An 18612-nucleotide genomic window follows, 5' to 3' on the forward strand; every position below is an offset into this window, starting at 1 on the left:
ACTAAAGTAATTTTGACTTGCCTAAAATTATACATACGATTTCATTTTCTATCAACACTGCCTTTCGTCCTTGCTGTTTTTAAATAGCCAGAAAAACTCCCAGTGTAGAATTTAACACCCCTTTTTAAAGAAAGTTACATTTTGATCTAGATGTCAAATTTTTCTTCAATGAAATGAAATATATGGCCTTTGGCAGTAAAATGATATGATAATTTGAAACAAACTTACCTCGAAATACATTATGTAGTATCAATATTTTTTAAAACGTTTTTTTACATGATAAGACACTCATGACAAGGTGCCCAATCAGCTGGTGATCACGAAGTATGACGTGATGTGCAAGCTCAACCTTGACGTTGATGAAACGATCTAGCCAATAGTTTGGTACATGACGTCAGATTAAGATTACGATGCAAACACCGATATTCAGTGCCAATTTTTTTTTAAAGTACATTTACCTACCTGCGTAAAACAAAAATACATTATTTTAAGATTTCTTTGTTGGAAATATATCTGGAATGTCAATCCTTTTGTTTTAAAGAGTTTACAGATATTTGTTAGTTTAAAAAAAAAAAACATGTACAGTGTTCCTATTTAAATTTCAACATTGCATTAATTACACTATCAAAACTACACACATGCATGACATATCTCTGTGTCAACAGTTTATTATAACAAATTATTATCAAATTTATTTGAATAATAGTAAATTATTTTGTTACCATAGGCATAACAACTTGATTTTTGCATAACTTTCAAAATGCTATTTTCTGCTTAAATACCTACATATGTTTCATTTTTGAGGAAATATACGAACTTAATTGTACTTTCATGACATATTTGCCATTGGATATTGAAAATTACATGTAGCATGTGTAGCAACTATACAATCAATTTTGGCAGTAACTTATTTTCTTTTTAGTGTTTTAGCATAATTTGGTTGATCCAGATCCTCGATATTTCATTTGACTTTTCAACTTGACAGTCTGCAATCCTTTTGTATGCTTAGTTTGTCTCAACAATGTAATGTTTAAAAGCAATATCAAATGTTCCTGTTTATATTTATATAATGATCATTATGATGTTGATAATGTATATTTATATTTTAGACCAAAGACTGTATAAAAAAAGTTTCCTACCAGTATGAAAAGCAAAAATTGTTCTCATGACGTTCAGGGTTCAGATAAGCATTGTGGAATATGTGGGGAAGAAGTTGTATTGGAATCAGAAATAAGTACGATGAAAAATTGTCCAAGTTGTAATGACCTCCAGAACCCAAATGTACTGTCTTGTACAAAATGTCAAATACAGCTAATAATTTGCATACAAAAAAAAAAAGATGGCAGCAATTGTGAGGCTTTTATAGCAGAAAAACAGAACTTTTGCAAAGAATGTGGGAAACCAGTTAAAAGAGATGATGGTAAAATTTATACAAGTTTTTAGTTAAAAAAAAAGGCATATGATCAGAATTACAATATTAATTACCATGATATACTTTTATGTACAGAAGTACTCTCAGGCTGTGCATGTATGTCTCTATTAAATAGCAAAAATACAACTTCAGATGTATATCTTTATCTATTTATGTTCTAACAAATACACTTTAGGTATTGCTGCAGTTATTTTTTTTATGCCCCGCCGTAGCGGTGGGGGCATTAAGTTTTACCCTTGTACGTCTGTACGTAGGTACGTACATACGAACGTATGTCCTGAAATTGGTTTCCGTTCTCTAACTTGAGTTTGCCTCAACCAAATATTATAAAACTTATACACAATGCTTACTACCACAAAACACAGATCAAGTTTGAATTTTGGTGGCGTCACTTAAACTGTTCTAGAGTTATGCCCCTTTATAAATGGAAAAATTGCAAAATTTTTATTTTCTTCTAAATATAAAGTTATTTTTATGTCCTGAAATTGGTTTCCGTTCTCTAACTTGAGTTTGCCTCAACCAAATATTATAAAACTTATACACAATGCTAACTACCACAAAACACAGATCAAGTTTGAATTTTGGTGGCGTCACTTTAACCATTCTAGAGTTATGCCCCTTTATAAATGGAAAAATTGCAAAATGTTTAGTTTCCGTTCTCAACTTAAGTTTGCCTCAACCAATTGCTATGAAACTTATACACAATGCTTATTACCACAAAACACAGATCAAGTTTGAATTTTGGTGGCGTCACTTAAACTGTTCTAGAGTTATGCCCCTTTATAAATGGAAAAATTGCAAAATTTTTATTTTCTTCTAAATATAAAGTTATTTTTATAATTGGAGTTATCTTCCTTTGTCCATGATTATAGTTGAATTAACTACACTCAATGCTTTATACAATGCAATGTTTAATTTTGACTTCCACTGATAAAACACAGATCAAGTTGAATTTGGGTAGTGTCATTTTAACCATTATTGAGTTATGCCCCTTTATAAATCGAAAGATTGCAAAATTTTTAGTTTCCATTCTGTAACTTAAGTTTGCCCCAACCAAACATTAAGAAACCTATACACAATATTCATTACCACAAAACTAAGATCAAGTACACATTTTTTGTTTCCGTTTTCTAACTTTAGTTTGCCTCAACCAAATTTAATTAAATGTTATGAAACTTATACACAATGCTTAATACTACATAATACAGATTAAGTAAGAAATTTGGTGGCGACACTTTTACCATTCTTGAGTTATGTCCCTTTATAAACATAGAAATTTCTGAATTTTTCGTTTCTGTTCTCTAACTTTAGTTTGTCTCAACCAAATGTTATAAAACTTATACACAACCGTTCTAGAGTTATGCGTGTTTACCAAAAAAAATTGCTGAATTTTTAGTTTCTGTTCTCTACTTAAGTTAGCCTCAACCTAATGTTATGAGACTTACACACAATACTTATTACCACAAAACTCAGATCAAGTTCAAATTTGGGTAGTGTCACTTTTACCTTTTTTCAGTTATGTCCCTTTATAAGTACTAGAACACACCCACAAAATCGCAGGCATTTAAAGCATGGTTGCAGTATGTAAACTGTTGTAGGATGAATTTTTTAAAAGATTTTATGACTGGAGAATTTCAGGAAAGGTATCAAAAGTACCTTAAACATGAACAGATGTCAATATAACATTTTGAATTTTTCACCAGTTCAAAATATTGGATGTAAATCTAAAGAATGTCAACGCAAAGGTCAAACTATTTGTAGTAACATGAACGCACAATTTTTAGGACTGTTCAAAATTACACAGAATTTTGGTAAATTTACAAACAACCCTTAATTTCTAACTTGATTACATAAAATGTTTTGGGTATATGAGCTACAGGAACCCTGGAAGCGATAAAAATCCAATTTCTTGGGACCCCTGAAACCGGTATATAATCATGTTTTATTTATAAAGAAATATAATTCATGCAAGCCATAGATTTGTTGAAATTTTCACATGGCCTGAGTCGTTAAATTGGAATTTCATCCCGAGCGTAAGCAAGGGATAAAATTATCGAATATAACGACCCAAGCCATGTGAAAATGAAAACAAATCTGCGGAATGCATGAATTATTTTGATGTTTGTAAATTTACCAAAATTCTGTGTAATTTTAAACAGTCCTAAACGGAAGTCTTTTATATGACTTAAAAGTCTGTCCGGTGACGAAAACAATATCCGGACGCCTATATTTTCGTTTTCATCCCAAAATAACCCAAACAGAATAATCATAAGTGAGGATGACAAATGCGACTATGCATGGTACCTATAGGACACAGAGGCATGATGATTAATTTATTGTGGAAGGAAGAGAAGCGACACACAAAATGAGGTCTTCTCATTTGATAGTATAGATATGATATGCAAGCGGGGGCATCATCTTTGTCCACATGTGGACACTATCCACATTTTTTTTTTTTATCGTAACAACCCTGTATACTCGAGATATCCACTTAAGGGATTCTATCGTTTTGGGGGAATGAGTCAAAGAGACAACAATCCACCTAAAGAGCAGAAAACAGCCCACATCCACAATGGGTCTTCAACACAGCGAGAAAAATCTTGCACCCAGAGGTGGGCTTTAACTGGCCCCTAAACTAATGTTTACTTTTATATTTTAATTTATATTGAAAAAATGAAATAGAAAAAGTATCCAGTACTATGAATATTACAAAAAAAAAATTACCATGATTACACAAATATTGTTTCAAATTTCTTTTGACATGAAAGATATTCCAGAATTATAACAATTTTAAGATAGAAGAAATAATAATAAAGTATAAAGTAATGGTTCTTTTTGTATTTTAAAAAGCATTACAAAAACTTAGTTGTAAGGTGTCTTATCAGGTGGAAAATACTGATTCAAAAAATAAAACATGCTCCTTTAAAAAACATTGTCATTTTTATACGACCGCAAAAAAATTTTGTGGTCGTATATTGGTATGACAAAGGCGTCGTCGTCGTCCGAAGACACATTGGTTTTCGCACTCTAACTTTAGTTTAAGTGAATGGATCTTTTTGAAATTTTACCATAAGGTTAAATACCACAAAAGGAAGGTTGGGATTGATTTTGGGGTTATGGTACCAACAGTTAAGGAATTAGGGGCCAAAAATAAGCATTTTCTAGTTTCCAGACAATAACTGTGGAACGTTGTATGGATCTCTCTGAAATTATACTACAAGTTTCCATACCACAAAGGGATGGTTAGGATTTGCTTTGGGGGGTTATGGCTCAATCCGTTTAGGAATTAGGGGCAAAAAAGGGGGAAAAACAAGGTTGTCCTGGTTAATGGACAAATACTTTAGTACAAAACATAATTTAAAGCAGTGTAAGGGAGATAAATCAAATACATCATTGAAATTATCTCCCTTACACTGCTTTTAAATTATGTATAAAGTAATGGTTAATAAACAATAAAGATAATTTAAAACAGTGTAAGGGAGGTAATCCAAATACAACGTTTTGGTTACTTCCCTTACACTGCTTTTAAATTATGTTTAAAGAAATGCATATTTATAAAGGAAGACCAGTAAAAATATCTGCAAATGTTGCATCATTTTTTTTACAAAAAAATCCATATGAAAGATTTGACACTATATTTTAAATTCTATTATAAAATAGATTAAGTTAGCACTAAGGTAAATTTAAATGGGTAATTATGTTTGCCAACTCCATTGGAAATTTGAATTGAGATTATCACCATATCTTGAGGAAAGAATTTTTTTGGGGGAAAAAAGGGGGGGGGATAAAAAGAAATTGTGGGGGGTCAATTTTTTCTCATTTCAGATTTCAGAAATTAAAAAGAATTATTCTTCAAATATTATTTTTTTTTCAAATTTCAAATATTGAAAAATTTCAAGAAGTAATCTTTAATTGCACAGTATGGCGCATTAGATTTGTTAAATCTTTGATCACATTTATTTATTTGTTATGCCGAATCTAACAGTGTATTTAGATTTTTAATTTTGGGTCCAGTTTTCAAAATAGTCTACATTAAGGTCCAAAGGGTCCAAAATTAAACTTTGTTTGATTTTAACAAAAATTGAATATATGAGGTTCTTTGATATGCTGAATCTAAACATGTATTTAGATTTTTGATTTTTGGCCCAGTTTTCAAGTTGGTCCAAATTCGGGTCCAGTATTTAAACTTTGTTTGATTTCAACAAAAATTGAATATATGGGGTTCTTTGATATGCTGAATCTAAACATGTATTTAGATTTTTGATTATGGGCCCATTTTTCAAGTTGGTCCAAAATTAAACTTTGTTTGATTTCAACAAAAATTGAAATATATGAGGTTCTTTGATATGCTGAATCTAACCATGTATTTAGATTTTTTATTTGTAGGCCCCGCTATCAAATTGGTTCATATTGAGGTCAAAAGGGTCCAAAATTAAACTTTGTTTGATTTCATCAAAAATTGAATTATTGGGGTTCTTTGATATTCCAAATCTAACCGTGTTAATAGATGTTTAATTTTAAGTCCCGTTTTTTAAATTGGTCTTCATTGAGGTCCAAAGGGTCCAAAATTAAACTTAGTTTGATTTTAACAAAAATTGAATTCTTGGGGTTCTTTGATATGCTGAATCTAAACATGTGTTTAGATTTTTGATTATGGGCCCAGTTTTCAAGTTGGTTTAAGTTGGGGTCCAAAATAAAACTTTTTTTGATTTCAACAAAAATTGAATATATGGGGTTCTTTGATATGCTGAATCTAACCATGAATTTAAATTTTTATTTGTGGGCCCCGCTATCAAATTGGTTCATATTGAGGTCAAAAGGGTCCAAAATTAAACTTTGTTTGATTTCATCAAAAATTGAATTATTGGGGTTCTTTGATATTCCAAATCTAACTGTGTATTTAGATTTTTAATTTTAAGTCCCGTTTTTTAAATTGGTCTACATTAAGGTCCAAAGGGTCCAAAATTAAACTTAGTTTGATTTTAGCAAAAATTGAATTCTTGGGGTTCTTTGATATGCTGAATCTAAACATGTGTTTAGATTTTTGATTATGGGCCCAGTTTTCAAGTTTGTCCAAGTTGGGGTCCAAAATTAAACTTTGTTTGATTTCATCAAAAATTGAATTCTTGGGGTTCTTTGATATGCTGAATCTAACCATGTATTTAGATTTTGGATATTGGACCATAATAGGTGAATGTCAAATTTAAAATTTTTAAGTTCTTAGACCACATTCTTTCTGTGTCAGAAACCTATGCTGTGTCAAATATTTAATAACAATCCAAATTCAGAGCTGTTTCAAGCTTGAATGTTGTGTCCATACTTGCCCCAACTGTTCAGGGTTCGACCTCTGCGGTCGTATCAAGCTGCGCCCCAGCGAAGCATTTTATTTTTTATGTTTGCATAAATTCATTTTTTTATACAGCCCCAAATTTTTTGCCGTTGCATAATGGTATAACGTTGTCATCTTCTTTGTAGTACAAAGACATTTGGTTTCCAGATAATAACTTGAGTATAAGTGTATGGATCTCTATGAAATTGTACAAGGTTCCATACCAAAAAAGGAACACTGGGATTGATTTTGGGCGTTATGGCCGTATAATCATTTAGGAATTCGTTTTTCAAAATATTGCTCAACAGCAACATTCCTTGGGGGAATTATTTTGGTCCCTATAGATACATGTAGGATATACATACAGGTTGTCACTTAGACAGGTTTTGCTCTAACTAAAGACGTAACCACTGACTATATTCCTGACTTAGAACAGGCACCTGAACAGGCGCGAAGAACATACAATAAAAATCAGTTCAGAAAAGCACTTATCTATATACCGGTACATGTATTATAACAATATTGTAGACTAGAGGTCATGGAGGTATATATACTAGTAAAACAATGCTTAATAATATTGTGTCAAGTTAGTCATGAAAGTGAGACATATTTATATGTAGTGATCTTAGATTCCAGCAACATTTAGGTTCAGTCTGGTGTTTAATTTTTTTTTAAACAATAATTTATTTAAGAGTTCACTAAATTATTCTCTACTATGAAACAACTAGACCAATTTAAAGTAAACTTGAATCCTGGCGAGTGGGGTTGAAACCATTCTATTGAGCCTTATTGGGGAAATGTACTGAATATTAATCGAGACAAACATACAGATCTATGATAGATAACTGCTCCTTGGAGCTTCTTGTTCTGTACAAGTTTTATAAAAATGGGAGAGAGGGAATATAGTAAACATGTATATCATTCGTCATAATTCATGGTACGATTGTAAATCATATATCAGATTTTTGCTAACAAGCTATGATATTTGTGATTGATGCAACTTTTGTAGAATTAGACAGTAGAAAACAAACACAAGTTACACAACCTATAGTAATTGCAGGACCCATGAGGTTACCAAAAGAAAATAATACTGAAACAGGAGATGTTGCTATTGGCAATAACAATCAAAATGTTGATGGTCCTAAAGTAAAAGAGGAAATTGATTCAAGGTACAAATTTATTGAGTAAAAACAAATTGTAAGTATTGAACATGCATATACCTGAATGCTGTGTGCTTAGTGGAGAAGCAGCAAATACCAATTTTCCATCACTGGTTTGACCCAGCCAGCTGGCAAGCATCGAACACACTCTCTCCGCACACTCCAGGTGTTGACCAATTTGAGCTTTTTTGTCTTTTTTCTTGAAAACTACAATAGATATACAGAAACTAAAAGAAGTTCATCAATTGAAATATCAATATCGTTGATATGACTGAAACGATCAATTGACTGCTTATAAGGGTAATTGACCTGACCTAGTATAGTTGATAACCTTCTACGTCATTTGGTTTCTGGAGGAGAATTGTCTCATTGGCAATCATACCACATCTTCGTATTTTTATCTTAAATAAGGTTTTTGATACTAAGACTAAAAAATGTAACTAAATACTAAAAATGATCATCAGTATAAGATCTACAAAATAACCCAATTGATTAAAACTATTACTTGACTCCTGAAAAGAGTTATATCGCCCTGAAATGAGACTTTTTTTAACAATTCCAACATATTTGCTTATTTTCTAGAAAACTCTAAATAGATAGGCAGAAACTGTGAACTACAAAAATTATCATTTATAATACAAGATTTAAAAAAATTGTGGATATACCTGAAACTATTAGGTATCCCATTATAGGTTTTTTTTTACATATTTTTTATGTTTTTGCTTCTTTTTTTTTTGATAGTCGTAACACTGTGGCAGAAACAATTAATTTCAAAAATGGTCAGGAAAACTAGATCTACAAAAATACCATAATGACTGGAAACCATCAAATGATATCCCTCTTAAATACCTTAATGATTTTTGGCCAATTTTAGAGTTTTGGTCTATTAACTTGAAAACTGTTTCTGTCTATAATCTTGAAAATCATATAACATGCATAATACAGTGGTTGTCCTTTGTTGCTGTGTAACATATTTGTTATTCGCTCATCATTTTGTACATAAATTAGGCCGCTAGTTTTCTCGTTTGAATTGTTTTACATTTCAGGGCCTTTTATAGCTGACTATGTGGTATGGTCTTTGCTCATTGTTGAAGGCCATACAGTGACCTATAGTTAATTTCTGTGTCATTTGGTCTCTTGTGGAGAGTTGTCTCATTGGCAATCATACCACATCTTCTTATTCTTATATATAGACAGTAGGTAGAAACTGCAGTATACAGCAAAAATAATCAGTTACTCAAGATCCAAAATGATTCTCAACAATACAAGGTCTACAATAGTGTGAATATGACAGAAACTATCAATTGCATTCTTAAAGATGTTAATATCCTTAACTGTTATATGTAATTGAGCAGTATTTTGGATTTTTTGAATTTTTTTAATGTATTTAGAACCTGACTTTCAGAATATTTCTTGAAAACCTGTCTTAAGAATTTTGTTTAATGAGCTTCTCTGTTTTAATGACATACAATTTATAACATGTATAAGAGTCTCTGGACTCATTTATAGTTCAATTCAGTTCATCTATATACATGAAGTGCAAAAAAGTGTCAAAAAGTACAAAATTAGCATTTCAAATGTACATCATGACCATACTTGAGTGTCAAAATTTTTTGTTTTGAAATTGATAGTTTTCATGTTTTATCATACATCTCTCGAACTTTAACAATGATTAAGAGGGCAGAAAGCAGACATGTGATTCTTCCGGAGGGGGTGTAAATATCCCTGATTTTGAAGCCCTCTTCTGTCCCTCCCGATAATAATTCAAATCTTCCGTTTTTATGCCCCCATCATAGCAGAGGGGGCATTAAGTTTTACCCTTGTCCGTCTGTACGTACGTCCTTCCGTCCGTACGTCCCAAAGTTGGTTTCCGTTCTCTAACTTTAGTTGCCTCAACCAAATGTTATGAAACTTAAACAAAATGCTTATTACCACAAAACACAGATCAAGTTTGAATTTTGGTGGCGTCACTTTTGCCGTTCTAGAGTTATGCCCCTTTACAAATGGAAAAGTTGCTGAATTTTTCATTTCCGTTCTCTAACTTTAGTTTGCCTAAACCAAATGTTATGAAACTTGTACACAATGCTTATTACCACAAAACACAGATCAAGATTGAATTTTTGTGGCGTCACTTTTACCGCTCTAGAGTTATGCCCCTTTACAAATGGAAAAAAAGACCAGTTTCACATAAGCGACTTATCAACGCTGATCTTGAAATCATATGCGCGTTTGAGTTTAAATCCCACGATAAATATACAATATATGTACATTGTCCGAAAACATAAAATTTATTTGTATGAGCTTTAGAAACAGGACGAAAAGCGAGGCTCGCCAAGCTTTTCTCCTGTTTCGCAGCGAGTACAAATAAATTTTATATTTTCCGACAATGTACATATATTGTTTTTATCCTGAAATTTACACCCAACACTTGAAAAATCTAAATCATTGTCTCTAACTTTTCAAAGAAATCGACAAAGTTTAAACGCGGACAGCGAAGAGGACCCCAAAATGAACTGGTATGCAAAAAGAAATATCCACATTACCGCTTGCTCAACATGGAAGAGGGGTAACAGGAGACTTTATTTGTACAAGTACAAATAAAGCAAAAATTTATTTGTGTACCTGTTATTTGTACAATAGTTGGCTGATTGCAGGATAATTAACGATATCATACGTGACAGGGGCTACATCGAATTGACTCTGATATTTAGCTACACAATAATAAATCAACCGATAATACACATCTCTATTTTGTGGTGTATGCTTGAGATTATTTAATTTTAAGATATTAATAATCGTTTATTTTATATATTCAGAATAAATAGTTTGACCGTTTAAACAGAGAATAACATAAATTTAAAATAAAAAGATGTGGTATGATTGCAAATGAGACAACTATCCACCAGAGCCAAATGACAGATGAAAGCAACCATATGTCACCATACAGCCCTCGACAATGAGAAAATCCATACCGAATGGTAAGCTCTAAAAGGTCCCGACACAAAACAATTCAAACGAGAAAATAAGTCATCCTGTTGCTGTAAAGAGTTCATAACAGTTGTGTTTATGAGTGAAATGGTTTTAAAAAAGTATTAATCTTGTAATTGCTTTCTTTTGCTTACTGGGCTACATTGCTGTATGTCAGTTTGATTTTTCGTGAAAAGAGAAAAATGTTTTGATAAAAAGAAAACAACCTAAACATCAGAAATACATTTAATTTCAGTTCTGTTCCAGTATCAATTCACATTTTTTCTTAAATATTTTTTTTACATCTTCTTGTGACATGCATGTAAAGGGTTACGGCCTACATATATGTTTAGTATCATAAGACTCGAACTTTTAATTTTCTTTTAAACAAAAACAGGTTACTGTTATGGTGACTTAATTATGCGTGAAATTTTATGGGTACAAGGACAAGTTACCGGCACTACTAAATAATCGAAATTTCCACTATTAAATGGTAGTATGGAAGTATAAACGAAAATTGACAGAATTTTTCCTTATATCCTTTGTCAAAGATGTAGTATATATTGTGATATGTTAAAAATATGAAAAACACAATGATAGGTCACCGAGTTTGTTGTCAAGCCACAGGCTGTGAAATTTTACGAAACATTTTGTATGGATTATACAGAGAAAATTTTTAAGGCATCATTATATGAATATTTGAAGGTAAAATGAATGATTGAATTTCAAAATAAAATGTGAGAAGATAGCTCTTATAAAATGCCTTCAGAATACCATCAGAAAAAATTGAGCCACCAAGCGTTTTATCCAGCATACATGGCATATAACTAAAATAGAACACTTTCCTGTTAATTTAATAGACATGTAATAGACAGGGCCCTGGCTCCGTGTTGAAGACCGTACTTTGACCTATAATTGTTAACTTTTTATGCCCCTGCCGTAGCGGAGGGGGCATTAAGTTTTACCCTTGTCCGTCTGTACGTACGTACGTACGTACGTACGTCCCGAAATTGGTTTCCGTTCTCTAACTTCAGTTTGCCTCAACCAAATGTTATGAAACTTATACACAATGCTTATTACCACAAAACACAGATCAAGTTTGAATTTTGGTGGCGTCACTTTAACCGATCTAGAGTTATGCCCCTTTATAAAAGGAAATATTGCAAAATTTTTAGTTTCCGTTCTCTAACTTAAGTTTGCCTCAACCAAATGTTATGAAACTTATACATAATGCTTATTACCACAAAACACAGATCAAGTTTGAATTTTGGTGGTGTCACTTTAACCGATCTAGAGTTATGCCCCTTTATAAAAGGAAAAATTGCAAAATTTTTATTTTCTTCTAAATATCAAGTTTATATAATATATTTTTAAAATTGGAGTTATCTTCCTTTGACCATGATTATAGTTGGATCAACTACAATCAATGCTTAATACAATGCAATGTTTAATATTGACTTCCACTGATAAAACACAGATCAAGTTGAATTTGGGTAGTGTCACTTTAACCATTATTGAGTTATGCCCCTTTATAAATAGAAAGATTGCAAATTTTTTTAGTTTCCATTCTGTAACTGAAGTTTTCCCCAGCCAAACATTATGAAACCTATACACAATATTCATTACCACAAAACTCAGCAAGGATCAAGTACAATTTTTTTGTTTCAGTTCTCTAACTTGAGTTTGCCTCAACCAAATGTTATGAAACTTATACACAATGCTTATTACTACATAATACAGATTAAGTACGAAATTAGGTGGCAACACTTTTACCATTCTAGAGTTATGTCCCTTTATAAACATAAAAATTGCTGAATTTTTTAGTTTGTCTCAACCAAATGTTGTAAAACTTATACACAACTGTTCTAGAGTTATGGGTGTTTACAAATAGAAAAATTGCTGAATTTTTAGTTTCTGTTCTCTACTTAAGTTAGCCTCAACCAAATGTTATGAGACTTACACACAATGCTTATTACCACAAAACTCAGATCAAGTTCAAATTTGGGTAGCGTCACTTTTACCGTTCTTCAGTTAAGTCTCTTTATAACTATATGATATGCAAGCGGGGGCATCATCTGTGTCCACATGTGGACACTATCCACATTTATTATACATTGTGACTTGGATTGAGATGTCTCATTAGCACTCATACCACATCTTCTTATTTGTGTGTACATTTGTTTCAAATATTTTTGTGTCAGTGATGTTTTAGACGGTCATGATAATAAAGTGAGATATAAGGCAGTTTTAAAATACGTATCAGAAATACAGGTTTATCTTCAATTTTCAAAAATCAGACTATAATACAATGCATGCAATAGCATTTTAATTTTTAAGCTATGTTCATGATCGACTTCGTCTGAGCAGAGGTTCAGCGGCCAGAGTAATTTTCTACATATTTTAAACTTTTATCATTTTTCATGCCATTAAAAGTAATTGAATATCCTGTTATTACCACGCTTTGCCATAAAATAAGATTAAATTGCTGAATGACCCCCCTTCTAAATTGTTAAAATATTCCCAGTGGCATTAACCGTATACGTACTGGCCATGATATCTCAGTGTAATTAGGTACCAGGGTTAACATTTTAAACATCTATATTAGGGGATGACCATTTGATTTTCCGGGTGGGGGTCAGAAAATAAATATTCTAGTAGGAGTTAAAAATAAATAATTATGACCAAGACAGGATGGAAAAGAATAATCTGCTACACAAAATGCAGGAAATAATTGTGTACAAAAGTTGAATAAATTAATCAAATGGTCGCCCTTTTCAGTAACTGTATGTATAGAAAAGGGTACGTTTTTATCAGTTGTCACCTGGTGAGATTGTACAAGGTAAAACGAGGATTCCACATGGCTAAGGTGTTAATTGACTTCTTAATTTATGACCTTTTACTATGTATATGAAGTGAGCCCCGCTTATTTATTTAATTTATTCTTCCCGTTAAGTGAACGACCTCAGCGTGAATTCGTGACAATTAAAGGTACAATTAAAGCCAGGTGGCATATCAGATTGTAAATTACTGCTACCAACAACACAGCAGTAGTCCGTTTTAAATCTTTGAATGTGTCATTGTTAATAAAGTTGTCTCCTCAGTAAAATTTTTATATTTTGATTCAAATGATGCTCATGTTGCTTGGACATGTAAACGCAAACACTTAATCAGATGATTGTTTTTCCAAGTATGCATGGTCACTGCTTATCAACCGTAAGCCCCCAGTTGATGAACTCTCAGGGATTATCGCGTGATTTCATAGTTTGGCTAATTAGAATAGACACATGCGCAGTTAAATGTGAAACTGGTGTATTGCTGAATTTTTCGTTTCTGTTCTTTAACTTAAGGTTGCCTCAACCAAATGTTTTGAAACTTATACACAATGCTTATTACCACAAAATACAGATCAAGTTTGAATTTAGGTGGCATCACTTTTACTGTTCTAGAGTTATGCCCCTTTACAAAAGGAAAAAAATGCTGAATTTTTCTTTTCTGTTCTCTATTAACTTAAGTTTTCCTCAACCAAATGTTATGAACATATACACAATACTTATTACTACAAAACTCAGATCAACAAGCATGACTAAAAATAGTGTGGAAAACTGAATATATGAGTGAATTTTTTCAAGTCCAAGGACCATAACTCTGCACAAAATTATCAGACCGAAACAAAAATTTGAACTTGATCTGTAACTTGTCATGATAAAACTATTTACCAATTGTCAATCAATATCTTCAAGCATGATGAAAAAAAGTGTGGAAAACCTATAACACTCTAGCTAACATTAGATATGATGTAATACAATGTATATCTATTTTCAAATTACAATCAAATATAACTAGATATCATTGAGATGGGAGCCATCTCTGTGGGCCCCGCTGTGAATAATGTCTGGTAAAAAATTTGTATCTTTACCATAGGACATGGGGTTGTCAACTAAAACCAAAGTTTTTGACCTTGATCTTTGACCTAGGAAGTTGTACATACATTATGACACACCCTCTGGTGTTAGTTTATATACATGTAAAGTATAAACTTTGAAATCATAACGGTTCTCAAGATATAGAGCAGACACGATCTTTACCATAGGACATGGGGTTGTCAACTTAAACCAAAGTTTTTGACCTTGACCTTTGACCTAGGAAGTTGTACATACATTATGACACACCCTCTGGTGTTGGTTAATATACATGTCAAGTATAAACTTTGAAATCATAACGGTTCTCTAGATATAGAGCGGACACAATTTGTTACGGACGGACAGACGGACGGACAGACAGACTGATCACTATAGGGCGTCCGCCATTTGGCGGGGCCCTAATTAATAGTTCCAAATGTTTTTTCTTTTATTTGTCACAAACTAATATAGATTTGTAACTTACCTATAAAATTTCAACAACTTTTATCTACACAATGTAATGTAATGAAATATATACCTTAATAAAAATAGATTATTATCTAATTAAAGGATTTCACTTAATAAAAAAAAAAATATATATATACATGTAGCATTCAGAAAATTAGTTTATAAAAAATAACATATAAACCTGCCACAAAATTCCTCAAACAATTTACCAAAGAATGTTTTTTTAAATAATGAGTTATCTCCCTTTGTACAGATTATATGGTTTAACATAGTACTCTAACATTAGTTATGGAGTTTTTTTATGGACCATAACTCTAGACTAAATCATCAAACCGGAACAAAATTCGAACTTGATCTATAACTTGTCATGATAAAACTATATACCAAATATCAAATCAATATCTTCAAGAACGAAGAAAAAAAGTGTGGAAAGCTAAGTTGCCGGACTGACGGATGGACAGACGGACGGACAGACAGACGGACAGAGTGCAAACCTAAAGTCCCCTTCGACTTCGTTGGTAGGGGACTAATAACAAATTTGGGTAGCATCACTTTTACTGTTCTTCAGTTATGTCCCTTTATAACTTTATATGATATGCAAGAGGGGGCATCATCAGTGTCCCATGGACACATTCCCCATTCATTTTTCAAAATTTCAACCCCAAAAAAGTTGTCAGCCTCTATTTTTTATTACCATTGATGTCAACATTAATTACGTTTTTGTGTCACTGATGAAGATAATTTTTACCTGTAAATCAAAGAACATGTATAATTATATGGCTTCACTTGACAGCTCAAACATACTATTAATCAATGACTTTTACCTCAGGCTAACTGCCGTTACATAATAAAGCTTTGTGTATTTGAAAACACTTAAAAGAAATTTCAGGTTACTTCCCTTGTTTTATCATGTTTGAAGTTACCCTCCTTAAAATAATATAAATTGATAAAAGAATATGAATGAAATAAATCATATAAGGATGGTAATTTATTGATTTTAAATGTCTTAGGACACATAAGAAAATATTATTTTGAAAATTATTTGGGAGATCTATACTTCTTTTCAATTCTTAAATTGAAATTTATAAGACATGTATTGACCTTCTGTAATGACTGATATACCGACTGTGCGAGGGCTTACCAGCCAGTCAAGGTCATTAAACACCACCAGTTAGTTAGTAGTGACTGACAGACCCTGTAAGACCTTCATGAGTAGGCAAGGTTGTATATAAACCACCCTCATCATAATGACTGTGAGAGTGTTTATGCTAAATTAGGTTAAATTAAAGTTAGCTAGATAAATGAACACATACATAACTATTGGATGATGGATTTGAGGAACACACTAAAGATGAAATAGATGAGGAAAGGAATAAAATCACATACAAATAGTATAGCTTAGTGTTGACAAATATTTCACATGATAACAATACAGAGAGAATACATTAATAGTAATACTGTAATCATAGAAAAAGGGGAAATATGTAGCTTTATCATCAAAATGAAAACTGAAAACAGTGATAAATATGTCGATAAAAAATCTCCAGTTAGGAGGCCCAAACTCCAGCTGAAAATTTTCAAATCTCCAGTTGTGACTTGACAACTCTGTTACATTAATGAGAAAGAAGGCTGTGACCCTGGCCCTATGATGTTAATATTAAAACGGGATTTTTTTACTGCAGTAGCATAATATTTCTTAACAATATCCAGTGGACAGAATTTAAATAGATCACAATTTGAAGTAGAAAAATACCATTTTTCGGCCAACTAAAATTAATTAGTAGATTTTCATCCAGCTTGTTGTAAATGGGATGGGTGGAAGGATTTTATTTTTATACAACTGCAAAAAATTTTTGCGTTCGTATATTGGTATCACGTCATCGTCATCATCTTCTTTGGCGTCGTCGGAAGACATTTGGTTTCCGGACAATAACTTTAGTTTAAATGTATGGATCTCTATGAAATTTAACCAAAAGGTTCAATACCACAAAAGGAAGGTTGGGAATGTTTTTGGAGCGAGGGTCCCAACTGTTTAGGAATTAGGAGCGATTTTATTAACCTTGACATATTGTATAGACAATTGTCTATTGATGCAGACCAACAATGTCTTATCCTTTAGAAATCTTTCAGTTTTTTTTTGTCATTGGGTTGCTGTTTCATTGATGTATACCCACATCTCTTTACTATTATATTATGTGATGAAACACTTAAACTTAACATGTACATGTGGAAGCTCCACATTGACTGTTTTATTCATGAAGTGGTTAATGTTTGTGTACAGTCCTGGTTAACACTTCATGATTTGTGGGGTCTCAAGTGTTTATACCATAACAATTGTTTACATGGTTCCTTAATCAAGCCTTATATTGCAGCTGTTTAGATTATTTTAATTTAACTTAAATATATTTATAGTATATCTTCACAGGGAACTGAAGAGAGAGGCTACTACCAAGAAATGTGCAACTCGAGGACTAGCAGTTATCTGTACCCATCAGAAATTCCGAACTGAAAAGTATGACGTGACAGATAGAGACATTGCTCCAATTGATAATGATCTGATGGCTGAAGTATGGGAGTTGTATGGATGTGAAATTCTTCGCTTTAAGGATGGAACAAAGGAATTTTATATGAAGAAATTAATATCTGAAAGTAAGCAGGGAAAATGTTTACACTGATTAACTGCTAATGATAGAGTGGTCATGTGTATATTTTACATATATTATGTACTTCAGATTTAAAACTAGACAGGGTCCTTAAAACATGGAATAATGTTTATCTCTGTTTATATATATATAGGCATAGTGAGCTATCAGTGAGCAATATCACAGTTGGAATTGTTGATAATGTTTAGTTAATGTGCTACTTTTAGTAAAACCTTAATCTTTCAATAATTTTTAACATAAATTCAGACCAGTCATGATCAGTAAAGCTGGGGAGACATTTCAGAGCTGGCACACTCATTAAGGGAATTATGTCCCTTGGAATGTTTGTGACTCCATCAGTCATGTCTTCTCTGCATACAATGCTGCCATTTTTATTATAAATTGTTTAATGAAGGTATATATCATCATCTCATAGGAGTTTTAACATCAGTGCTGATCAACTATTTTGAAAGGAGTTTTGCCTCTTGGAAATATATTATATGGAAAATTGCATTGTATGCAATCTCAAGCCTACATTTCTTATATCAAAGGTTTATATTAATTTTGTCAGGGACAAATTTGATAAATCAATGCTGATCACTTATTTTTACAGGAGTTATGTCCCTCAGAGATGTAAAAAAAAATAGTATATAGGAAATGACATTCTAAGCAAACTCAAGCTTATACATTTCTTTTAGGATTTTTATGAAATATT

General features: G+C 32.0%; 1 protein-coding gene across 1 annotated transcript in view; it reads left to right on the plus strand.

The window, feature by feature from the left end:
* Positions 1-1115: 1115 nt before the first annotated feature.
* LOC127730015 (uncharacterized) overlaps positions 1116-18612 on the plus strand; it is a 40563-nt gene continuing 23066 nt past the window's right edge. Inside the window, exons 1-3 of the mRNA XM_052238061.1 lie at positions 1116-1420; positions 7771-7930; positions 17681-17904. Coding sequence (XP_052094021.1) covers positions 1144-1420; positions 7771-7930; positions 17681-17904 — 661 coding nt within the window. The 5' untranslated portion in view covers positions 1116-1143. The remainder of the gene's footprint in view (positions 1421-7770; positions 7931-17680; positions 17905-18612) is intronic.

Source organism: Mytilus californianus, unplaced genomic scaffold (genome assembly GCF_021869535.1).
Source record: "Mytilus californianus isolate M0D057914Y unplaced genomic scaffold, xbMytCali1.0.p SCAF_2, whole genome shotgun sequence".
Classification (NCBI taxonomy): domain Eukaryota; kingdom Metazoa; phylum Mollusca; class Bivalvia; order Mytilida; family Mytilidae; genus Mytilus; species Mytilus californianus.